The following is a 26266-nucleotide window of genomic DNA, read 5'->3' on the forward strand; positions in this document are numbered from 1 at the left end:
GACCCCTGCATGCCAATATATGTCCTAACTTTGAAGAGGAATATCGTTGTTATGGCAGCAGATATCACTTCTTCGGCTGGCGGTCCACTTTCCGATAATGGTGGTCTCTGTAGCAGATTTGCTGCAAGATCTCTTTTATCAGTAGCGGGAGAGGGCCCCTCTCCCGCCGTGCTCTGGAGCAGTCGGCTAAGGCGAACAGATCCTCACCCTTGCTGGGTATGGAGACGAGTGAGGGGAAGATGGCCCCCACCCGTCTCCATAGCACTGCAGGGCGGAAGGTACGTCAAAACGTCACTACTGCCCATAGCTCTTAAAGGGACTTTTTTTTTAAAATACGTTTTTTTAAAAAGACAAATTTTTTTATTTATGTTTTTTAATTGCATTTTAGTGTAAATATGAGATCTGAGGTCTTTTTGGCCCCAGAGCTCACATTTAAGAGGTCCTGTCATGCTTTTTTTCTATTACAAGGGATGTTTACATTCCTTGTGATAGGAATAAAAGTGACATTTTTTTTTTAAACAGTGTAAAAATAAAAAGGTAAAATAAATAAAAACGCACCCCATCCCGCCGAGCTTGGCGCAGAAGCAAACGCATATGTGAGTAGCGCCTGCATATGAAAACGGTGTTCAAACCACACATGTGAGGTATTGCCGCGATCGGTAGAATGAGAGTAACAATTCTAGCCATAGACCGCCTCTGTAATGTAAAACATGCAACCTGTACAATTTTTTAAATGTCGCCTATGGAGATTTTTAAGGGTAAAAGTTTGTCGCCATTCCAGGAACGGGCGCAATTTTGAAGCTCGGCATGTCGGGTATCAATTTACTCTGCATAACATTATCTTTCACAATATATAAAAAAAAAAAGTATTGCAATGACCGCCATTTTATTCTATAGGGTGTTAGAAATTTTTTTTATAATGTTTGGGGGTTCTAAGTAATTTTCTAGTAAAAAAAAAATAGTTTTAATAGAAAATTTTTTCTAGTAAAAACAAAACAAAACAGTTTTTAACTCGTAAACAAAAAATCTCTGAAATAGCCTCGGTCCTTAAGTGGTAAAGGGTTAGCGTACAGGCATGCTTTTCCCCTGACGTGTTTGTTCAATCTTTTTATTAAGAAGAACCTGAAACGGCGTGGTGGAGTTTATTATGCCATCTCACCAAGCGGTGTACACTTCATATATTTCTTGGACATACAGGTAAACCTTGATCTAGGCTTACCTGTAGGTCAAAGTGGTTTATAAGGATTTCCAACCACTTTAATGTATCCCAAACTGCTCTCATATGCAAACTATTCTTCACTGAATGGATTGTTAGGTTTGACTTGTTTCGGCGTCTGATGTACACTAATCTCATGTGATATCTGATACAAGCAATAAAAATTACAAATATTTAAAATCCACAGAAACTTAGAAATGTGGTTTCCTTTTATTTACACAACTCTCGAAACTTGTCAAAAAAAAAAAAAAGTTTTTTCTTAAATTAGCAAATCTATGATTAGAAATCCTAACAGGCAACACACACTCAAAGCTTCTCTGTAAACATAATCCAGGTTCAGTTCCAGCTAAAAACAAACCGTTATTGCTAAACAAACAAAAAAAAAAGACATTCCAAGGCAGTTACGTCTTTGGGATCATTTTTAAAAGCTGAACTTCAAGGAAAAATGCTAAAAACACAGATGAAATACATATGCTGGAACGGTTACCTGCCCAAAAAAAAAATGTATCTGTTTTATCCAAGTCCTGATTGGCTCCATGTCTTGTTTATCTTCCCCCCAGTCTGAGTGCTGCTTTAGGCCTGATTCACACCTATGGCATTTTTAGTGCTTTTTGCATTTTGCAGATTTGCACTACAGTCCATTTAACATGGTTTCCTATGGAACACGTTCTGGAGTGCAAATCTGCAAAATGCAAAAAACACTAAAAATGCCATAGGTGTGAATCCAGCCTTACAGCAGTGAATGGGTCAATTCAGGTACTTATACTACCCGCATTAAAAAAAAAAAAAAAAAAACATATCTAATGATGTATCATGAACAGTGCCGGGACAAGGTCATCCAGTGCCCAGGGCAAAGATGCCAAACTGCGCCCCCCTTTCCCTTAGGGTTAGGGTGCCCCCTACCCCTGCAATAGACCATTGCGCCAGGAGCAGCCGTCCCTCCTGCCCACCCCTTGTCCTGGCCCTGATCATGAATACAGAACTGCATTCACATATGCCTTTTATATCTCCCTGGAGTTCAGCTTTAACTGGAAGTGTAGATGGACATTCCGCCCCCAGGACAGTCACCATATTCCATTGTCTTCTTCAGTTTGGCCCTAAGTGACTCAAAGGTACAGTTTGACTTTGTTCCAGGGGAACACTTTCATTTTGGTGTAAACTGAAGCACTGATAGGTCAGGGTATTTTCAGAGGTGCCTCATATTTCTTGTAAGATGTGCTCCATTGTACCATCTGCCACGGGCTCCATGGCTTCCTGGACATAAACGATGAACTCCGAGGCTTCTTCCCCTTGTGTGTAGACCGTGACCGTTTCTATCCCTTCCACTTCATCTGATGAGACCACCAGGTGGTGCTGTTCACCCAGCCCGACGGATGCCTGCTGCAAAGCTTCTTGTATCATCACAGTGTGATTGGCCGATTGCTCTTCTTCCGTCACCTGTAGGGGGAAAAAAAGTGATAGAATGGGTTACAAAAACAACTTCATTGGGAATGCAGCCACAACTCACATCGGGAGTGTAGCCAGTACATTTACTGTGGCCAGGGGGGGGGGGGGGGGGGGGGGGGGGCAGCTGCAAGCTAGGCAACATAACTATATGTTGCCAAAAAGCGTCCTGGTTTTGCGCCCCCTGCTGACCTGCGCTGTGATTGGACACAGCCCGAGTTTCTCAGCAGGTTACAGCCAATGATTATGGCTGTGCACCTGCTGATAGGCTACGGCCAATTACAGCACAGAGTTCTGTGTTTACAAACACACAGAATTCTGTACACAGACAGCGATCTGGCTGTTTCTTCTTGAAATCAACGATGTGAGTAAAAGCAGCGCAAAAACATTTGTTAGACACACAATTAACCCCTTGATGTTAACACCTTTCCAGCTAGTGTTATTAGTACAGTGTACAATATTATCACTATATTAGTATCACTAGAGACATTGGTATCAGGTGGTCCGTTACGGTCCCTCCCAGCCAGTGTCAATTAGCGTCAGATTGCCCACCACACTATCACAGTCACACTATAAGTCGCTGATCACTGCCATTACAGTATAGCATTTATAGCTGCGTACATTGCAGTATATATACCATAGTTTGTAGATAGGAGGCCGTGCCTGGGGCATGCATTTGGTGCACTCTGCGATTGACTGTGTAGATCGTGGTACAGGGCCAATCACAGCGGCCCTTTGCCACATAATCAACTGTGTCAAATCACAGCTCATCACAGTATAAACAGAATTGCCAGTTATTGGCATTCCTCTCCTCATGCACAGTCACAGTGTAAGGTGGGGAGAGCTGGCAACTGGCAATCCTGACAGGGGACATGCTCATAGACAATTGGGGCACTGATCATCAGTGCAGCCCCAAGTGTCATCAATGCTGCCTGTCAGTGCCATCAATGCTGCCCATCAGTTTAGTGCCCATGAGTGCTACCTCACTCAGTGTAGTGCCAATGAGTGCCACGTCATCTGTGCCCATCAGTGCAGCCTCACCAGCGCACATCAGTGAAGGAGAAAAATTACTTATTTGCTCAATTTTATAACAGAAATAAAGAAAAAGGTATTGTTTTTTTCAAAATTTTCCTTCTTTTTTCATTTGTTTAGCACAAAATAAAAAACCCAGCGGTGATTAAATGCGACCAAAAGAAAGCTCCATCTGTCTCAAAAAAATAAAATGTCATATGGGTACAATGTTCCATGACCACGCAAGTGTCATTCAAAGTGCACTGAAAGCTGAAAAATGGCCTGGGCAGGAAAGGGGTATAAGTGCCCTGTAAGCAAGTGGTAAACACAAAACAATTGTTATCAGCATCATCAGCAGTCACGCTAGCATCCAACTGCCATTAAACCCCATCAGGAAATGTTTGCAAATGTGTTTGTGTCTCATTGAATGATTATTCTTGAATCCCAATGACTGATTGATTCAGCTGTCAGAGTAAATGGTTGATCACATGTAAAATCAATGCGTATGACCAGCATAAGAAAAACTGTTCCTACTCAGGATCTTTCGTAGAAAAAAAGTGCTGAAAATGTATCTGCAAAACTGGAATTATTTGCCATTTTACATCAGATAAATGGTTTATTGTATGTGTATGTTTCGCATAAGAAATTGGGAAGACTCGTAAGTGTCAGCATAGGTTTAAACCGGATAGATACACTATATGACCAAAAAGTATGTGGACACCTATCACACCTACTATGCATAGCCATCACACCTACCCATCAACATGACTGAGTTTATCTGGATGCAGTGAAGGATACTGTTAAAGTAGTACTAAACACTAAGGTCAAGTTCAACTTTTTTTTTTTCTTCTAAATTCCAGCTCCCCTATGTACCAATATTACATTAATGTACTTATTTTGCAAAAATAAAACAGCTTTCCATTAATTCTACACCGGTTTATGAATGAATGGTTTACCTCACTCTCCTTACTTCCTGGACAGACTTTAGGTCATGACACTGGAAGGCATTGACCAGCTGAGAGTGGATGATGCAGGGTGTGTGCCAATGAGATCAGCTGGTCAACTTCTTCCTGTTTCATGGCCTAAAGTCTGTCCAGGAAGTAAGGCAGAAGTAATGGAGCAGGGTTTTTTAAACATCCATTAAGAGAGTGAGGCAAGTGTAGAATAAATGGAAAGCGGTTTGTATTTTTGCAAAAGAAGTACACCTGTAGTCTTTGTCAACCCCACCAGAACCGTGCTTTCCTGGATAGGGATGAGCCGAACACCCCACCAGTTCGGTTTTCACCAGAACCTGCGAACAGACCTAAACTTCGTGTAAACTTTAGAACCCTATTAAACTCTATGGGACTCGAAAGTTCAAAATCAAAAGTGTTAATTTTAAAGGCTAATAAGCAAGTTATTGTCCTGAAAAATGTTTGGGGACCTAGCTCCTGCCCCAGGGACATGTATCAATGCAAAAAAAAGTTTTAAAAACTGCCGTTACCCCCAAAAATCTGGTATGGACTTTTGGGGGGAACTCCACGCCATTTTTTAAATTTGGCATGGAGTTCCCCTTAAAATCCATATCAGACCTGAATGGCCTGGTAAGTGAATTTGGGGGGAACCCCACGCTTTTTTTTTTAATCAATGACTTTCAGTGACTGTTTTCTGTATTACGGGAGCCGACAATTCATTATAGCCGTGAGTGCTTTTAAATGACTTTCTTTCCTGCAGAAATGGCACTTTGTGTAGGGACAGTTCTAAGCACGGGGAACATGCGCCCCTTTACAGGCATACTATAGACACCCCCAGGTAAGAAATTTAAAGGAATATTACACTTTTATTGTTTCACTTTAAGCATTATTAAAATCACTGCTCCCGAAAAAAACTTGAGTTTTAAAAAAAAAAAAATTTGCATTGATACATGTCCCCTGGGTCAGGACCCAGGTCCCCAAACACTTTTTATGACAATAACTTGCATATAAGCCTTTAAAATTAGCACTTTAGATTTCTCCCATAGACTTGTACAGGGTGTTCCGCGGCTTTTCGAATTTGCCACGAACACCCCAAATTGTTTGCTGTTCGGTGAATCCCTACTCCTGGACCTTATTCACTATTTTCATGTATTTAAAGGTTTCAATCATGTCTCCCTTTTCCCTTCTTTACTCCAGACTGTAAATATTAAGTTCCTGCAGTCTCTTCTGGTTTTATAGTTCAGAGCTTTCACCGTTTTTATGCCCCATCTCTGGACTCATCCTACCCGATTAATATCTAATATCTTTTTGTAAGTGAGGTCTCCAGAACTGGACACAGCATTCTAAATTAGGTCTCACTAAAGATCTACCGTATATACTCGAGTATAAGCCGAGATTTTCAGCCTCTTTTTTGAGGCTGAAAGTGCCCCCCTCGGCTTATACTCGAGTCATCGCTGTCTGTCTGCCCGATCAGCGTGTCGAGCAGACAGACAGCGGCCATTCTAGGATTCAAAGGCCGCGCCTCCCTCTCCGCCTTCGCCTGTGATAGGCGGAACACTGAATTTCCCAGCAGTCTGTGTTCCGCCTATCACGGACATCCTCTCATCCTCGTCCGTAGTATGAAGATGAGCGGACGTCCATGATAGGCGGACCACTGACTGCTGGGAAATTGAGTGTTCCGCCTATCACGGACATCCGATAGGCGGAACACTCAATTTCCCAGCAGTCAGTGGGAAATTGAGTGTTCCGCCTATCACCGACGGAGGCGCGGCTTTTGAATCCTAGAATGGCCACCGACGAAGAGCTGAAGGACGGAGGCTCGGCTCGGGATGGGCCGGGACGGGCCGGGACGCAGGCCGGGACGGGACGCAGGCCGGGACGGGACGCAGGCCGGGACGGGACGCAGGCCGGGACGGACACAGGCTGGACGGACACAGGTAGGCTCTACTGTGTCTTTACTGTGCCTCTCCTGGAAATGAAGAAATCAATGCATGTGCCCTATTCCATTTTTCTTTCAGTTTGTACCATATGGAACCCATTACTTCAATGGCTACTTCCTCTGACTGGTGTTTATGATGATCAAACAATGTTTAGCAAATAATATACATACACATATGCTTATTATAGTGCTTTTGTAACAACAGCAATGTAAAACCTTTCTATTACTGGTGTTACTGGTTTATTCCTTAGTAGCCTATTTGACAGTTGTTTCTAATTCCTTAGGGCAATTTTGATATATTAATGAACCAATCAAACTAAGGTGGGAAAAAGCACACACACACACACGGATGCATGCACACACACACACACACACAGGGATGGATGGACACACACACACACACGGATGCATGGACACACACACACACACACACACACACGGATGCATGGACACACACACACACACACACACACACGGATGCATGGACACACACACACACACACACACACACACACACGGATGCATGGACACACACACACACGGATGCATGGACACACACACACACACACGGATGCATGGACACACACACACACACACGGATGCATGGACACACACAGGGATGGATGGACCCACAGGATGGACGGACACACAGGGATGGACAGGCATGTCTCACCCTCGGCTTATACACGAGTCAATAATTTTTTCCAGTTTTTTGGGGGTAAATTGGGGACCTCGGCTTATATTCGGGTCGGCCTATACTCGAGTATATACGGTATATAGAGGAATCAGGACCTTATTCCTCCTGCTAGTTATCCCTCTAGTGATAACTAAAGATCTATATAGAGGAATTAGGACCTCCTCCCTCCTGATGGTGACCCCCCTCTAGTGATATGAAGATCCATATAGAGAAATCAGGACCTCCTTTCTCCTGCTGGTGACCCCTCTAGTGATAACCAAAGATCTATATACAGGAATCAGGACCTTCTTCCTCCTGATGGTGATCCCTCTAGTGATATAAAGATCTATATAGAGGAATCAGGACCTTCTTCCTCCTGTTGGTGATCCCTCTAGTGATATAAAGATCTATATAGAGGAATAAGGACCTTCTTCCTCCTGCTGGGGATCCCTCTAGTGATAACCAAAGATCTATATAGAGGAATCAGGCCCTTCTTCCTCCTGCTGGTGATCCCTCTAGTGATAACTGAAGATCTAGCTAGAGGAATCAGGACCTTCTTCCTCCTGTTGGTGACCCCTCTAGTGATATGAAGATCTATATAGAGGAATCAGGACCTTCTTCCTCCTGCTGGTTATCCCTCTAGTGATATAAAGATCTATATAGAGGAATCAGGACCTTCTTCCTCCTGTTGTTGATCCCTCTAGTGATATGAAGATCTATATAGAGTAATCAGGACCTTCTTCCTCCTGCTGGTGATCCCACTAGTGATATAAAAGATCTATATAGAGTAATCAGGACCTTCTTCCTCCTGCTGGTGATCCCACTAGTGATATAAAAGATCTATATAGAGTAATCAGGACCTTCTTCCTCATGTTGGTGATCCCTCTAGTGATATCAATATCTATATAGAGGAATCAGAAGTCTCTTGTAGATGGGAAGGGGCAGGTCTATATTAGTGCCCATGGTGTCCCAGAGGTTCATATAGTTGTGCTGTCCCACAAGCTCATAGAGGTGTGATGGTCAGGTCTCCAGGAATTTTTTAGCTAAATAGTAAAGCCCCCTTTGTGCTGTCTTGTACACCCTTGGTATCATTTTTAGCATCATACTCACAACATTGTCTGTTTACTTGGCATGAAAAAATCATGTATCCCTAATGTCAAAACCCTCTTTCATGTATACACAGTAAAAAGTAGTGATACCAGGTGCGTAGTCATTTAAAATTCATGAAACTGTACGATTTCCACAAGGGACGGAGCCCCCTTCCATCTATTTATACTTTTTATAGGCGCTGTCACGAAAATATAAATCACTAACAGGTTTTCCCTTCGTTTGCTGTGCTTCAAATGTCAGCTCTGCAAAAATGATCCATATTTCTTCCTTTCTAGTATGATAAATCACAATTCTGTACCAAGATTTGCATTTCAAAGTCAGTGTTTACATCATCTCACTTCTGAAAATTCTCATTTACATTCCTCTAGAACAGCCGCGGGCCGAGGCCCCTCTGCTGAATAATAGCGGGAGGGATGTCGGCCACAAAATAAGCGGCGATGCCAACTGAAATTCCCTTACTTGGCATATCTGTTCTGGTTTGATATCAGCAGTGCATTTAAAGGAAAATATGAAAGCCGCTGCCTTGTGGGTTAGGAGAAAACACAGCTGGGCTTTTGGGGGGGGTAACTAGTCACAGCCATGCTCATGAATATTATGTCTTCAGTTCTCATAACTGAAGGCTAAACTAGCCATAGATTCCCTGAGCCGTGCTAAAAACAATGTGAATGGAGGAATTTCCCACTGCTGACTATCTGGCACACAATGGCTATCAGAATACCCAAACAGCTAATTGGCTGCAGTCACTGTTCGGCTGATGTTTTCCTGCATGGCTCCAGTGAGTTTTCAAGTTTGCTGAGCAGGGTGGTGTCGACATTGTCATCCATTGATCGAATTGTGGTTAATTCATAGGAATCAGGCAAAATTCGAACCAGGTTTGGCCAGGCTTTAGTTAAAATAGAAGAAACTTCTAACTATAACTATTCTTAAAAATCCAACCCCACCCCTCCTATCTAACCTATGTAACAAAAAAAAGAAAAAAAAGAAAATGTGTATACTTACCTATTTTTAATCTACCCCAGTCTGGTCATGCGTTCCTGCAGCTCCAGTTGCCCTGTGAGTGGCTGATACATGGAAGAGGATTGAGCGCCGACAATGGCTGGGAATTCAGGGAGCAGTGATGTCATCCATAGGCTCCCATGGCCTTGCCGTTGTCGCTTCTCCCTCCTCTATCTGTGCCACTGAGCTCCTGCTGCAGGGTAGAGAAGGGAGCACCAACAACAGCATGTCCAGGATAGGTAGGGGGAGGGAACATTTTTAGAGTAGCTATAGTTAGGCATTTCTTCCACTTTAAGACCCCTTTCACACCACACCACTGATAGCGTCGGCGGTAAAACGCCGCTATTTTTAGCGGCATTTTACCGGAGGATTTGTGGCGCATTTCGGCCGCTAGCGGTGCGCTTTTACCCCCGCTAGCAGCTGCGAAAGGGTTAAAACTGCTGGCAATACGCTGCAATAGCGGCGTTTTGCCGGCGGTATTACAGCGCTGCCCCATTGATTTCAGCCTCAGTCTGGTATAGGCTCCTCCGGGAAATGAGCGTACCCCAGATCCGGTGGTTGGCTATGCTTTCTTTGCAGACACGTAGGTATCTGGCCTACCCACCCATTGGATTCTTTCCTATTCCCCCCCCCCCCCCCCCTCCTGACTCTTCCCCCCCGTCCCCCCTGTTATTAGATGAATTACTGCTTTAATTGTGCATGTGACTAGATATTGCCTGACCATCACATTTTTTGTGTTTATTTTCTTTTTCTTGCTCTTTGGCCTTTTGTCTGTAACATTGTTGACACTGACAATTATTTGTTGTTGTTCTTCCCTTTGTATATTCTCTCTGGAAAAATTTTCAATAAAAATACAATTGGAAAAAAAAAAGAAATATTCACATTTTTATGAGCATCAGGGGGTCAAATGTCTCATATAGCCAATAGGCTGACTATACACACCAGTGGTCATCAACCCTGTCCTCAGGGCCTACTAACAGGCCAAGTTTTCAAGATAACCAAAATACATCACAGGTGATATCATTTGCTGCTCAATGAGTGCAGTAATCTAGTCTGCATCTTCCAAGGTAATACATATGTATTTCATTGGGGGAGATGCAGACTAGATTACTGCAATCATTGAGCAGCAAATGATATCACCTGTGATGTATTTCGGTTATCCTGAAAACCTGGCCTGTTAGTGGGCCTTGAGGACAGGGTTGATGACCACTGACACACACTGTCTAGCTGCTACTGAGTGTGCATAGCAGTGTTATATACACAGCCCCTTCAATTTCTTACATTTCTCTTAACTACAAAGCTTGACAACATTATAAAGGCAGGGCATAGCTAAATATATGAAAATACAGACAGTATTCGCATAGGAACTTTCAAAGGCTGTCGGCAGCCTTACTTCGACACCATACTCCTGTACTCCAATACAGGTTTATGATATAAGAGACTGGTACAGAGAGAATATGGAGGCTGCAATTGCTGACCTCTACTTTAGAAAATGAATGGCTGACTGGCTGTATTCTGATCCAATGAGGAAATGTCCTGGGACAAGCATACGGGGGAGACGGACAGGGAAAGGAGACACATGGGAGAGGGAGACATGGAGGGATAAAGATACATGGGGGAGAGGGAGACATGGAGGAGAGGGAGACATGGGGGAGAGGGAGACATGGGGGAGAGGGAGACATGGGGGAGAGGGAGACATGGGGGAGAGGGAGACATGGGGGAGAGGGAGACATGGGGGAGACATGGGGGAGAGGGAGACATGGGGGAGACATGGGGGAGAGGGAGACATGGGGGAGAGGGAGACATGGGGGAGAGGGAGACATGGGGGAGAGGGAGACATGGGGGAGAGGGAGACATGGGGGGAGAAAGATACATGGGGGAGAGGGAGAAAGATACATGGGGGAGAAAGAGACATGGAGGGAGAGGGAGACAACGGGGGGAGAGGGAGACAACGGGGGGAGAGGGAGACAACGGGGGGAGAGGGAGACACGGGGGGAGACAGACATCGGGGAGAAATAGTAAAACATGGAGGAAGAGAGAGAGAACGAGAGAGAGAGAGAAAAAAAAGACATAGGTGTGAGAGAGACATGGGGGGCAGAGAGAGAAAGAGAGACATGAGGGCAGAGAGAACCCTGTTGGGTAGGAGGTATGGGGGAGAAAGAGAGAGAGGTGATGGGGGGCGGGGGAGATAGGCATTGGGGGGATGAAAAAAATACAGGAGTTAGAGAGATACATGGGGGGGAGACATAGTGGAGTAGAGAGAGAGACACACCCACACACAAGTTAAAAAAAGACATGAGGAAACTGAGAGACGTGTAGAAAAAGGAGAGAGAGAAAAATAAAAAAAAACATAGAAAAGAAGAAAAGAGAAAAGAAGAAAAGAAAAGAGAAGATAAAAAAAGAAAAACAAAAAGGAAAGAGAAGAGAGGAAACGAAGGGAAGGGAAAGGAAGAGAAGCGAAGAAAAGGGGAAAAGAGAAAGCTGCACATAAAAACAAACGCTCTGGGGGTTATTTACAAAAGGCAAATACACTTTGCAATACAAGTGCAAACTGCAAGTGCAAAGTGCACTTGAAATTGCACTTGGAAGTGCAGTTGCTGTAGATCGGAGGGAGACATGCAAGGAAAATAAAAAACAGCATTTTAGCTTGCACGTGATTGGAATCAGCAGAGCCTCCCCTTATTTCAGATCTACCCCTTAGATTTAGAGCGACTGCACTTCCAAGTGCACTTTCAGTACATTTTCACATGCACCTTGCACTTGTAGTGTAAAGTGGATTTGCTTTTCGGAAATAAACCCCAATGTACAGCAGTTGAGCGTTCTGTAGAGCTCCAGTTTCGGAATAAATCTTTCTCCATAAAAACAATCTGATGAAGTTATCAGAGCTCTGTGAGAGACGTCTGCTCCCCTCAGGCTCAGAAAACACACAGCAATGATCTGTTGTACAGCAGGACGAGGCTTATGTATTGTACAAGGGGAAGGAGTAAGCCCGAAGGAGACTCCAAGGAGATGTGGATTTAGCCTTTATTAAACATGGATAACATTGTGTCAGGAAGTCTTACAGATCCCGGAGACACAGAATGTGTAATGCCAAGACAAAAGAGACACGGAAATGCTACAACCACTATATCAACTGCAGCGTAAAAGAAAATGAAGATTCACCGCTATCCAAATAAGAACAGTACATAGAAATGTCATTTCACGCAGAAGAAAAGGCAATTTACTATATCCTTACTTCCTTAAGACTACTGTCACACTGCTCCACTGCAAAAATGTAGGTAAAAACACATATGCATTTTTGCTGTATTTCTGGTGCGTTTTGTACCTGTGAAAAAAGGACGTGTCTCAAAACAGGAACCACAGGTGTGTTTTTAATTGCATTTTCCATTCCTTTCAATGGGGATAAGTGTAGAATTCAGGCAAGCATTTGCACCAGTGTTGGTAACCTTACTGACATATGCAGAAAATTACTTGGCCATGTACCTGTGAATGTGATGGGCGCAGTGGCCATGGTGGGAGCGAATGGAGGAAGGACCCCGACGGGAATTCTATAAGGTATCGTCGTCTTCAGTGGGCAGTCCGCTTTCCGATAAGAGTGGTCTCTGTAGCGGATTTGCCACAAGATCACTTTTATCGGTGGTGGGAGAGGGCCCCCCCACCTCCCGCCACACTCTGGTGCCCTCCGCTGCTTACCCGAGCCGTCGGCAATATTGGAGGCGATTGGATCTTCACCTTTTCTGGGCATGGAGATGAGTGAGGGGAAGATGGCCCCATCTCCAGAACAATGCAGGGCGGAAGCGACCTCAAATCATCACTTCCACCCATAGCTCTTAAAGGCCCATTTATTTATTTATTTTAAATGACAATTTTTTTTCAACATTTTTTTTTTAATTGTATTTTAGTCTAAATATGAGATGTGAGGTCTTTTTGACCCCCCAGATCTCATATTTAAGAGGACCTGTCATGCTTTCTTTTCTATTACAAGGGATGTTTACATTCCTTGTAATAGGAATAAAAGTGACACCATTTATTTTTTTATTTTTTATTTTTTTAAACAGTGTAAAAATAAAAGGTAAAATAAATAAGAAAAAACATTTTTTTTTAAACGCGCTCCGTCCAGAAGCGAACACATACGTGAGTAGCGTCTGCATATGAAAACAGTGTTCAAACCACACATGTGAGGTATCGCCACGATCGGTAGAGCATGAGCAATAATTCTAGCTCTAGACCTCCTCTGTAACGCTATAAAATGCAACCTGTAGAATTTTTTAAAATGTCGCCTATGGAGATTTTTAAGGGTAAAAGTTTGTTGCCATTCCACGAGCGGGTGCAATTTTGAAGTGTGACATGTTGGGTATCAATTTACTCGGCGTAACATTATCTTTCACAATATGAACAAAAAAAATTCAGCTAACTTTAGTTTAGTCTTATTTTTTTATTTAAAAAAAATATTTTTTTTCCAAAAAAAGTACGCTTGTAAGACCACTGCGCAAATATGGTGTGACAAAGTATTGCAACGACCGCCATTTTATTCTCTAGAGTGTTCGAAAAACAAATGTATAATGTTTGGGGGTTCTATGTAATTTTCTAGCAAAAAAAAAAAGTTTTTAACTTGCAAACAACAAATCTCAGAAAGAGGCTTGGTCCTTAAGCGGTTATACCTTATCAGTTGACAACCACTGTCTTGAGAAGTATTTACCTGGAATTAGTATACAGTTACTAATGCAGGGATATTTGCTCTGTGCTATCTTGGGTTAGTGACTGTCAGGGGCATGTTTGTCATAGTGCAAGTGAAGCTCTGATGCACATACAGATGCACAGGCGTGGTCCTGAAGGTGCTCATCTTGTGGTGCACAGGAGCACAGATACAGATGGGCGTGCATTCACTACGGATACTGGTGCCAAGTGGCCTATATCCACTATATTGAAGGTCAGTATCCTGTATATCGCAGACAGGTGACTGGTAGATCGCGGTCTGGGCTTGCTGACCCACTATCCCAGAGCATCAGAGTTCAGTAGAGAGGGATTACTTGTAAAGTTGGAGCTGTAGTGAGAAGCAAGAGCCACATAAGCTGATGCCTCCTCTGTAGTGCCGACTCCTGTCCTATACAGAGTGATACCAACTTCACTCCACCTCTTATACCAGCTAGAGGTCTCCAGAGTGGTGCCAGCAGCAGGAAAGAGATCCTCAGGTCAGTGTGAAGCAATACACTGGGCATAACATAAGGCTGCTTTCACACCGATACGCTGTGGTTTACCCACACCACAGATGCAGTGCAGAGTACCTGCAGCTTTCCTGCACATTTGCTGAGCTTAGCCATAGACTTCTATTATATCCTGTGTGATTGTGACACGGTAGTAGGGCGAATAGAGTTTGAAATCAGGTGTGAGGAGGCAACGCTGTGCTCTGTGATCTTTGACTTCTCCCATGTTGTTCAGGTAGATCTCCACCTCTTTAAGGTTGCCTATCCCTGCACTATATTGTCAAAAGTATTGGAACACCTGCCTTTACACGCATATGAACTGGCATCCCAGTCTTAGTCCGTAGGGTTCAATATTGAGTTGGCCCACCCTTTGCAGCTATAACAGCTTCAACTATTCTGGGAAGGCCGTCCACAAGGTTTAGGAGTGTGTCTATGGCAGTGATGGCGAACCTTGGCACTCCAGATGTTTTGGAACTACATTTCCCATGATGCTCATGCACTCTGCAGTGTAGTGGAGCATCATGGGAAATGTAGTTCCAAAACATCTGGGGTGCCAAGGTTCGCCATCACCGGTCTATGGTAATGTTTGACCATTCTTCCAGAAGCGCATTTGTGAGGTCAGGCACTGATTTTGGACAAGAAGGCCTGGCTTGCAGTCTCTGCTCTAATTCTTCCCAAAGGTGTTCTATAAGGTTGAGGTCAGGACTCTGTGCAGGATCCATCCATGTCTTTACGGACCTTGCTTTGTGCACTGGTCCAAATCATTTGGTGGAGGGGGGATTATGGTGTGGAGTTGCTTTTCAGGGGTTGAGCTTGGCCCCTTAATTCCAGTGAAGGGAACTCTTAAGGAATCGGCATACCAAGACATTTTGGACAATTTCATGCTCCCAACTTTGTGAAACTATTTGGGGATCACCCCTTCCTGTTCCAACATGACTGCATGAAGCAAGGTCCATACCTTACAAATGGGTTTCTGGAAGAATGGTAAAACATTCCCATAGACACAACCTTGTGGACAGCCTTCCCAGAATAGTTGAAGCTGTTATAGCTGCAAAGGGTGGGCCAACTCAATATTGAACCCTACGGACTAAGACTGGGATGCCATTAAAATTCAAAGGCAGGTGTCCCAATACTTTCGACAACATAGTGTAAGTGCAGCAGCTGCACTAGTTGATTGGTGTCTGATCTGCAGTTCTTCCTGAATTCCTGTGCCTGTTTCTGCTCTTGATACCTGTGATTGACCTGGCTCGTCTTGACCTCGCTTGACCGCTACTTGCCGGGATCTCGGCTTGTCCTTGGATTCCGCTTGCCTCTTGTTCATCTGCCTGCTCCAGTGTTGCTCATCTCTGCCTGCATCCTGACCATTCTCCTTCCCGCTGTCCATGCCTGTACCTGTCTGGCTTGTTACACTACACATCCTGTTATCTATCTGCTCGGCTCCATATAAACCATATCACCAATGAAGGCATTTCCATCTTCACCTGGTCTTCCTTCCGGGTTCGCAGACTCCGGCTGTGTGAGTGGTCAGAGCCACAATTATGTCACTCCCGCGCAATATTAAAAGATATTTACAGTACCTATTAGGTAAGCCTTATTATAGACCTACCTATAAGCAAAATTCACGCATTGGAGTTTACTTCCACTTTAATTCCCCCACTGACACCAATGAAGGGGCAGAATTCCTGCCAATGACACCAAAAATGGGGCACAAGTCCTCCCAATGACTCCAAAGATAGGCCACAATTCCTCCCAATGACACCAATGATGGGGCACAAGTCCTCCCACTGACACCTATGATGGGTGCTATTCCATCACTGACATAAAAGATGTCGCAATGTTTATTCCCACTGACATTGGGACCATTTCTACTCCCACTGGCCACAGTCTGGTCCCCTTGAGTCTGAAGGACAGAAAACTGGCCCTTTGTTTAGAAAGTTAGCAGACCCCTGATTTAGACAACAGAGCATGTGTGAGGTCAGGTACTGAACGTGAGAAGACCTGGCTTACCATCACCATTCCAATTTATCCCAAAGGTGGTCAGTAGGGTTGAGAGCAGGGTTCTGTGTAAGCCACTCATGTTCCTCCACACTAAACCATGTCTTTACAGAGCTGGCTTTGTATATAGGGGGCACAAGCATGAACGAACAGAAAGGGAACTTCCCAAACGGTTTCCACAAGGTTGGATTGAGTCTAGGTCAGTGATGGCGAACCTTGGCACCCCAGATGTTTTGGAACTACATTTCCCATGATGCTCAGCCACACTTCAGAGTGCATGAGCATCATGGGAAATGTAGTTCCAAAACATCTGGGGTGCCAAGGTTCGCCATCACTGGTCTAGGTGTTTCCAGTGAAGGTACCCTTACATTAGAAACACCTAAACGCAGTCATTTGGAAGGGGTGTTCACATACTTTTGGTCATTCATATAGTAGGTGTGATGATCAAGTGTCCACTAACATTTACAGTACATAGTGTATGGTATTAGATACAAGCAGGGGAGTATGGAACACCAAGCAAGTAAAGTGAAAGCCATTTTAAAAAGTCATTTTAGGTAGACATCAGAAAGAAAATTCAACATGTCTATTCGTGGAAAACACACTGTGGCTTCCCTTAAAACATCATTGCTGCATTGCCTACTACATTCCCATTAAAGTGAAAACAAGGGAATTACCTGCTCTACAACTGTCACAGTTCCCGGTGCCATGGCAACAACGGAGGCGACAGCGTCATGGGACTCCGTGCCCAACTCGATGATTTGTTGGAGAATGTTCATAGCGGTGGGGTCGAGCTTCTCACCTTTTCAAAAAAAAAAATCAATAGGTACAAGTTAACTGCAGCCAAAGTGATAAAGTTTGCTAATACGCGCTTTGGCCTTTGCAGTCTTTGAAGTGTATTAAAATACATAATTAATGAACAGGAAATAAACACAACTTTTTTCATTATCTGAAATGATTGTATACCAAGTACCAAGTGGCTTTATAAACGTCTTTTTTTTTCTCTCTCTCTCTCTCTAATCGGCGTCGTGTATGCTTTCTCTAAAGCCGCCATCTGTGAGACCATCTGCAGTATTCCAGAAAAACAAAGCAAGTCTTCTGCATAGCAATTTTCAGATATGAAAACAAATAATGTTCAGAAATTGGGTTTAAGCTCACCTTATGCCATAAAGACAAAATTATGTTTAGCAAATCTTCTTCAGCAATGTGTACCATTTAAAGGGGTAAATATTACCCTTTAGCTGATGGTGGACAACTAATGGGTACAATTAAGAATAGTGAAGTATACTATTCTGTATACACTATTTCTCTGACGTGTGTCCTGAACTTAAAGCAGGATTCCACCCTAAAGTGGAACCTCCGCTGATCGGATGCCTCCCCCCCTCCGGTGTCACAATTGACACCTTTCAGGGGGGAGGGGGGTGGAGATACCTGTCAAAGACAGGTATTTACACCCACTTCCGGGCATAGACTCCCGTGGGAGTCTACGCCATTTCCTGCCCTGCCGCTCTGTCTGCTGGGACACACACGGGTCCCAGTGACAGCGCAGAGATTTCCTATTGCGCTGCGCGAGTCGCGCATGCGCAGTAGGGAACCGGGAAGTGAAGCCGATTCGCTTCACTTCCTGATTCCCTCACCTAGAATGGTGGCGGCAGCAGCCGAGAGCCGAGCGATCGATCGGCCTCGGCATCGCTGGAACCCGGGACAGGTGAGTATCCATTTATTAAAAGTCAGCAGCTGTAGTATTTATAGCTGCTGGCTTTTAATATTTTTATTTTTGGTGGAATCCCTCTTTAATGGGCAACCTTGGCACTTCAGTTGTTGAATGACTAAAAATACTGTTGCAGAGCTTCCAGCCCTCCATCGTGCCCCATGAGAGCCCTCAGCCTCCACAGTGCCTCCCCAAGCTTCAAGCCCTCCAAAATTCCCCACAACCTGCAACAGTGGCTCACATTGCCACATGCACACGCAGGGGGAGACTCCTCTGGGCAGGGGCATAACTATAGGGTTTGCAATTGCGAGCTAGCCCTATGCTCCAGGGAGTCCATGCGGCACCCCTGTTCTACACCTGGATAGCAGGGGTGGCATATAGAGGAACCAATGCCCTCTATTTTCCTCCTGCAGCTGCTGAAAGCCTTCTTCTTCTCCTCACTCTCCCAGCAGCGCTGCCGGCTACCCCCCCTCCCCTTTCCTATTGGCTGTTGCTGGGGATGTGTCGCCGGAAAATATGTAAATTTACTGTCTCCTTCCTTTTCTGAATGGATACGGTGAGTGATCGGTATCGATCGCTTCTATGTCTATTCATAACTGAAGCACAGTAAACTGCTTCGGTTTGTGAATGAATGGGAAACTGTACAGAGCTATTCATTGTCCATTCAGTCTGTGCAGGCTGCAGAGACTGGGATTGAGGGCTGAATTCTCAAACTCCTTTCTCTGTCGCAAAGGTGAAACTTTAGAGATCTGTTTAGACCCCTGATATTTCACCAAAGTCACCCAACGGGGCTCCTAAAAAAGTTGTAAAAAATAAATAAAAATAAAATAACAAAAATGAAAAACTATCTATCTATCTATCTGTGGTGGAACTACCAGGAGCACAAAGGTTGCACTAGCGACTGGGCCCTGTCATTCCGCCACTGTGAGGGGGGCTTCAAGATGGCAGGAAGGACGCTCACTGAAGAATGTGTGAAAGGGTCCGCTGTGGGACTATAATAAAAGGACCCGGTGACAGGAGTAGAGGACCCAGGGATCAGTGGGAAGGGCCCCGTGGTCGGAGGGAAGGGGCCTACAGAGCTTCTCGCACCAAGGCACTTAAGGTTCTAGTTATGCCTCTACCTCTGGGTATCAATGACCCATGGCCAGTAGAAAAGGACAGGGCCAGGAGGACATAGCAAAGTGAAGAAGCATGACAAGATGAGGAGAGCAAACAGCTTATAGGTGAACAAAAACTGTGAACTTTAATCAGGCACTTGCCTTTAACACACACTAGGTGCTAGTGGAACAAACAGTCTAAAGTTCTAATACACAAGAGATGAAATTTACTTTCCCACTCTTAATTATTCATGTGAGGGCCCGGGAAGGATGAACTTCATGCTCCACTTACTGGTTTCCGAGGTGTATCTCAAATCCTGGAGAGCGGCAACAGCTGTCTGCGTTCCCTGAGCATCTGCTTCGGCTTCAGCGATATGAAGGAACTGCGTAGAGATCTCCTCGGTCACATCCACCAGCTGCTGAATGTCGCACATTATAAACACAAAAGAAGGCTTCATGAACATCGAGCAGGCAAAAAACTTAGAATAAGGAGCATGCAGCTAGAGAATCGTTTGCTAGACAAAAAGCCAACTACAAAGATACTTCAGTTTTGGGTGGGCACTGGCTTGCTTTGTTCACTCGGTATATTCCAGCAGAAAGATTAGGTCTCCATTCCCTTCAATGATGCCATAATAAAACATTCATTGTACATGGCTGCCCAAACTTTTGGTATGTAAAACTATCCCTCGCCAGAGCCTTTTCGCTGTCAGAGCCATTTTTTTAAAAGGTCTGCACATTAAAAAAAATTAAGATTGTTAAAACCCCCAAATACATTTTCTGAAAGCAGGGACCCCGAAGAATAAAATGGCGGCAGTTGATTTTTTTTTGTTTAACATTATAATTGCGCAACTGTATCAAAATCTATATTTTCAGTAAAAAAATACACTTTAATTTCAGTGTGCACAAGCACAATATAAGGCTATTAGGGCTGGTCAGCAAGTTCCGGCAGCAAGAATCAGCAGATTATGGCAACCAGAAACACCAGTATTTACATATAGCTGTGGCTGCTCTGCTAGTGTGACAGTGACAAGTGGACACTGGCCAGATATGTCTAACTATCTGGGGGTAAACACACATGAATTGGTTACCTGCGGTTAGGAATGAATGATCACCCCTGGATACTATTGTTTTAATCCAGGTGCGATCATCCGTCCCCAACCACAGGTGACTGATACGTGTGAGATTAACTGCAGACATATCCAGTCTGTTTGTCGTCCATTCTAGGAGTTGACCAACATAGTTTTTTCAGGTCCGATACCGATTTTGGCCGCCTTTCAGGCCAATAGCCGATATCAGGTGCCGATATTCTGTACATCAGCGTCACCTACCACCACATGCAGTGTGTCGCTTGCCACCAGATGCAGTGTGTCACTTGCCACCATCACCTGCCACCGTCACCTGCAACCAGATGCAGCATGTCACTTGCCACCAGATACAGCATGTCACTTGCCACCATCACCTGCCACCCAGATGCAGCATGTCACTTGCCACCTTCACTTGCCACCAGATACAGCATGTCACTTGCCACCATCACCTGCCACCGTCACCTGCCACCAGATGTAGCATGTCACTTGACACCTTCACTTGCCACCAGATGCAGCGTGTCACTTGCCACCATCACCTGCCACCCAGATGCAGCGTGTCACTTGCCACTGTCACCTGCCACCAGATGCAGCATGTCACTTGCCACCTTCACTTGACTCCAGATGCGGTGTGTCACTTGCCACCATCACCTGCCACCCAGATGCAGTGTGTCACTTGCCACCGTCACCTGCCACCAGATGCAGCATGTCACTTTCCACCATCACCTGCCACCCAGATTCAGCGTGTCACTTGCTATCGTCACCTGCCACCAGATGCAGCGTGTCACTTGCCCCCGCCACCTGCCACCAGAACGCAGCGTGTCACTTGCCACCGCCACATGTCACCAGATAAAGCGTGTCACTTGCCACCGTCACCTGCCACCAGAACGCAGCATGTCACTTGCCACCGCCACATGTCACCAGATGCAGCGTGTCACTTGCCACCAGAGGCAGTGTGTCACTTGCCACCAAATGCAGCGTGTCACTTGCCACAGTCACCTGCCACCAGATGCAGCATGTCACTTGCCACCATCACCTGCCACCAGATGCAGTGTATCACTTGACACCTTCACCTGCCATCAGATGCATGTCACTTGTCATTGTCACTTGCCACCCAGATGCAGCTTGTCATAACTTACACTACTTCTGGCAGCCTCCTGCAGGAGGTAAATTTCTACATGCGGGGGTGAAAGATGACGTAACTATCTATCTGCCCTATCAAGTGCTTCGTGGCCCTGCTGTGGGGGGGGGGGGGAACAGCGGTGATGCAAGGCAGTCAGTGAGAGATGATGTCATCTCTCTGCTGCCCGCTGACAGAGATTGGCAGAGACTGCAGCGAGCACTGTGCGGAGACATGGAGAGGAGGTCTGACCAATATCAGTAATATCGGTATGTTTCTGACCAATAATTCAAAAAATGTGGATATTGGCCCCAGATAATTAGCCGCTCCAATAATCGGTAGATCCCTAGTACATTCACATGGGCAGAGCAGTCGCAGCTAAATGTAAACACCGGAATTCAGTGGCGCAGTCCATTAGTGGCGCCGTCTCTTCTACCCATGCGTCCGACCCTCTAAACTACATGCAGGGCGCTGGACGCATGGATTCCAATGAGGATTTTTTTTCCCTTGATGCACCTGATTAGAGCCAGAGACTCTAATAGGCTTCAAAAAAGGGTGGGCTCGGGGCACAGAGTACTGCGCCCTGAGCCCACTCAGTTGTGTGACAATAGGGAATGATAATTCCCTATTATCACACTGATTCGCCTCACAGCCAATCAAGAAGAGGGTAGGGAGACCCGTTTCCCATTTGTCTGAAAGGAAAAGCCATCCTATTGGCCAATGAGGAAGAAGGAGGAGAGAGGAAATGTACAGCCGCCGTGATGCCAAGGAGACGCATGGGAACCCGACCGATGGAGCCAGGACACAGAGGAGACTGAGGGGGGAAGCTGCCTTCACCTGCCAGCCTGGGGGGCAGCACATGGTGAGTGAGCTGACGGCCAAGTGGTGTGTCTGTATTTTGCACGGTGAGGGTTGGTGCAAGGGGGGGGGTCCATCTGCCACCCCCTCCCTGACCGATAGAGCACAAGCCGCCACTGCTGGAATTCACAGACTGTCTCTAATCCCCTTTGGAAATGAGACCTAATAACCAAATATGCCAAGCCTCAAAATCAAAATTGCACATACCAGTGAAAAACGATGGTACCTATTAATTTCCTACACTAAATATCAACACTGGATGGACAGAAATGCAAATCCTTTTGGCATGTATAACTTTCTAAAATGTATTTCAACTGTGGTTGGCCTTTTAAGAAATCGCCATTGCTAACAGGTCTCCGACACAGGAAGTGTGCTGGGTTACTGCCAGTCCAGTGACACCTACACCCCATTGTGGAGGAGAAGGCAATCCATTACCCATTAGACACAAAGTGCTGTTGATGTGCCATTTACTCCATGCATTGTCTGCACATTAATCACTGTAAACAGATGCTGCTTAGTAGCACAGATCTGCGGCTTATCTGACAACACCCTGACAGGCTGCACATTCATCACCAACCTTACAGCGCTCAACTGCGGTGCCAGAACCCAAAACTCTCTTCACATCACATTATGGGCCCCCTGGCCCAGGCCTCCTCTATGGCTAAAATAGAAGAACTCCAAACAATTAAAATGGCACTGACTCAAACCTGCTGCGACACGTCTCCTACCTTATTAAGCTGCTGAGAGCAACTTCTCTGCTCCGTTTTGCCAATCTGTTTCACTAGTTTACAAAGAATAGGGGCTCATCCACATTGGTATTGTATGATTCCACACTATGGACAAGAATAATATATGTTTTTATAGCTGCTGCCTCCACTGTGACCGACTACCGAGGTAGGGTCAGAAATGATAATTGGATGTAAAAGTGGGTTTGGCGCCGCTATTTGCATGCCTAGAAAGCACTTAAGAAAATATTTAAGCCTAATCAGATCATATACAGTGATTCACCCCCTTGGCTTTTTACCTATTTTGTTACATTACAGCCTTTGGTTCAATGTTTTTTAAATCTGAATTATATGTGATGGATCAGAACACAACAGTCTAAGCTGGTGAAGTAAAACTAGAAAAATATATACATAAATATATACATAACATACAAAAATAAAACTATTTTTCAGAAATAAAAAACTGATAATTGGCATGTGTGTATGTATTCACCCCCTTTGTTATATAGCCCATAAAAAGCTCTGGTGCAACCAATTACCTTCAGAAGTCGCATAATTAGTGAAATGATGTCCACTTGTGTGCAATCTAAGTGTCACATGACCTGTCATTACATAGACACACCTTTTTGAAAGGCCCCAGAGGCGGCAACACCTAAGCAAGAGGCACCACTAACCAAACACTGCCATGAAGACCAAGGAACTCTCCAAACAAGTAAGGGACAATGTCGTTGAGAAGTACAAGTCAGGGTTAGGTTATAAAAAAAAAAAATCCAAATCTTTGATGATCCCTAGGAGCACCATCAAATCTATTATAACCAGATGGAAAGAACATGGCACAACAGCAAACCTGCCAAGAGACGGCCGCACACCAAAACTCACAGACCGGCAAGGAGGGCATTAATCAGAGAGGCACCACAGAGACCTAAGGTAACCCTGGAGGAGCTGCAGAGTTTCACAGCAGAGACTGGAGTATCTGTACATAGGACGACAATAAGCCGTACGCTCCATAGAGTTGGGCTTTATGGCAGAGTGGCCAGAAGAAAGTCATTACTTTCATCAAAAAAACAAAAGTGGCACATTTTGAGTTTGCGAAAAGACATGTGGGAGACTCCCAAAATGTATGGAGGAAGGTGCTCTGGTCTGATGAGACTAAAATTTAACTTTCTGGGCATCAAAGAAAACGCTATGTCTGGCGCAAACCCAACACATCACATCACCCAAAGAACACCATCCCCACTGTGAAACATGGTGGTGGCAGCATCATGCTGTGGGGGTGTTTTTTAGCAGTCAGGGATGGGAAACTGGTCAGAGTTGAGGGAAAGATGGATGGTGCTAAATACAGGTATATTCTTCAGCAAAGCCTGTACCACTCTGTGTGTGATTAGAGGCTAGGACGGAGGTTCACCTTCCAGCAGGACAATGACCCCAAACACACTGCTAAAGCAACACTTGAGTGGTTTAAGGGGAAATATGCAAATGTGTTGAATGGTCTAGTCAAAGCCCAGACCTCAATCCAATAGAAAATATGTGGTCAGACTTAAAGACTGCTGTTCACAAGCTCAAACCATCCAACTTGAAGGAGCAGTTTTGCAAGGGGATGGGCATAAATCCCAGTGGTAAGATGTGGCAAGCTCATAGAAACTTATCCAAAGTGACTTGGAGCTGTGATAGCCACAAAAGGTGGTCTGCAAAATATTGACTTTAGGGGGGTGAATAGTTATGCACATTGACTTTTTCTGTTATTTTGTCCTATTTGTTGTTTGCTTCACAATAAATAAATAAAAATCCTCAAAGTTTCATAGTTAGTAAGGTTGAATAAAGACACCAGTCCATCCAGTTCAACCTGAGTGAGTGTCTACAATTGTCCCTATCCCTGTACATTGCACACTCACATCGGTCCCTACCCTCAAGGAGCCCACAATCCAAGGTCCCCATTCATATACTAGGGCCAATTTTTGGACAGAAGCCAATTAACCTACCTGCATGTCTTTGGAGTGTGGGAGGAAACCGGAGTACCCGGAGGAAACCCACGCAGGCACAGGGAGAACATGCAAACTCCAGGCAGGTAGTGTCGTGGTTGGGATGTGAACCAGCGACCCTTCTTACTGCTAGGTGAGAGTGCTAACCACTACACCACTGTGCCGCCCTAAAGTTGTGGGCGTGTTCTGTAAAATAAATAATGCAAATCCTCAAACACTCCATGTTAATTCCAGGTTGTGAGTCAAAACAAAACACAAAAAGTGACGGGGAGGGGGGGGGGGTGAATACTTTTGCAAGGCACTGTATAAGCAGTGTACCAAAATCCATGTACAGTGACTCTCAATAAAATTAATTTGTGCTAATAACATGTGAAAGTGACCAGTGCTTTAAAAAAAAAAAAAAAAAAAAAAGACAACCAATAATATTCCTAAAAGCATATAAAGTGACCAATGCTGCAAAACATAAATCCTTATGTGATTGAAAAAACAACAATGGATATTACATCTTGTAACTAATATTTACAAAGTTCATATAAAGTGACCAGTGCCTCAAATAATAAATCCTATGCGGTTAAAAGATGACAATTAATATTGCATCCTTATTACAGTGTTCCAAACATCATGTGTCCACACTAAGGGGGAGATTTACTGAAACTGGAGCACAAAGAATCCGGTGCAGGTGTGCATAGCAGCCAGGCTACGACAATAAAACCTGGAAGCTGATTGGTTTCTATGCAGAACTGCACCAGATTTTTCATGCACCAGCTTTAGTAAATCTCCCTCTAAGAGTCCTTAGTAAGGTGCTGCTGTGAAAACACTTATTTTCGGTGTTGCGACAGAAGAGAATTCCACAAGATCATGTGGTGTGCCCGGTGTCTCCACATGTGCCCCCCTCTTATTGCTTTACCTCCCAGAAATCTTTCCCCTCAAGGGGGTAGCCAGAATTTACAGCACCCTGTAAATGTGTATGGATGTCCAGGACCAGCCCTAGGGCGTTTTCCCCTTATGACGTCGCTGTGACGAAACAAGTAGGGAGGAGCTACAGCATCATTGCCTCACTTCCGGTTTTCGGGTCTGTGGAACGCATCGCGCTCTGGACTTCCTGTTCTTTTTTTTATGCTGGTTGATTTTAAAGTAAATGTAAGTGCAATACT

General features: G+C 44.7%; 1 protein-coding gene across 1 annotated transcript in view; it reads right to left on the reverse strand.

Annotated features, from left to right (window-relative positions):
* Nucleotides 1-1402: 1402 nt before the first annotated feature.
* The window catches only part of ZFAT (zinc finger and AT-hook domain containing), a 399551-nt gene continuing 374687 nt past the window's right edge, over nt 1403-26266 (reverse strand). Inside the window, 3 exon segments of the mRNA XM_077493855.1 lie at nt 1403-2653; nt 17218-17342; nt 19641-19767. Coding sequence (XP_077349981.1) covers nt 2414-2653; nt 17218-17342; nt 19641-19767 — 492 coding nt within the window. The 3' untranslated portion in view covers nt 1403-2413.

The sequence above is a fragment of the Lithobates pipiens genome, unplaced genomic scaffold, assembly GCF_037356315.1.
Source record: "Lithobates pipiens isolate NorthernLeopardFrog02 unplaced genomic scaffold, aLitPip1_a1.2 Scaffold_19, whole genome shotgun sequence".
In the NCBI taxonomy this organism is placed as follows: Eukaryota; Metazoa; Chordata; class Amphibia; order Anura; family Ranidae; genus Lithobates; species Lithobates pipiens.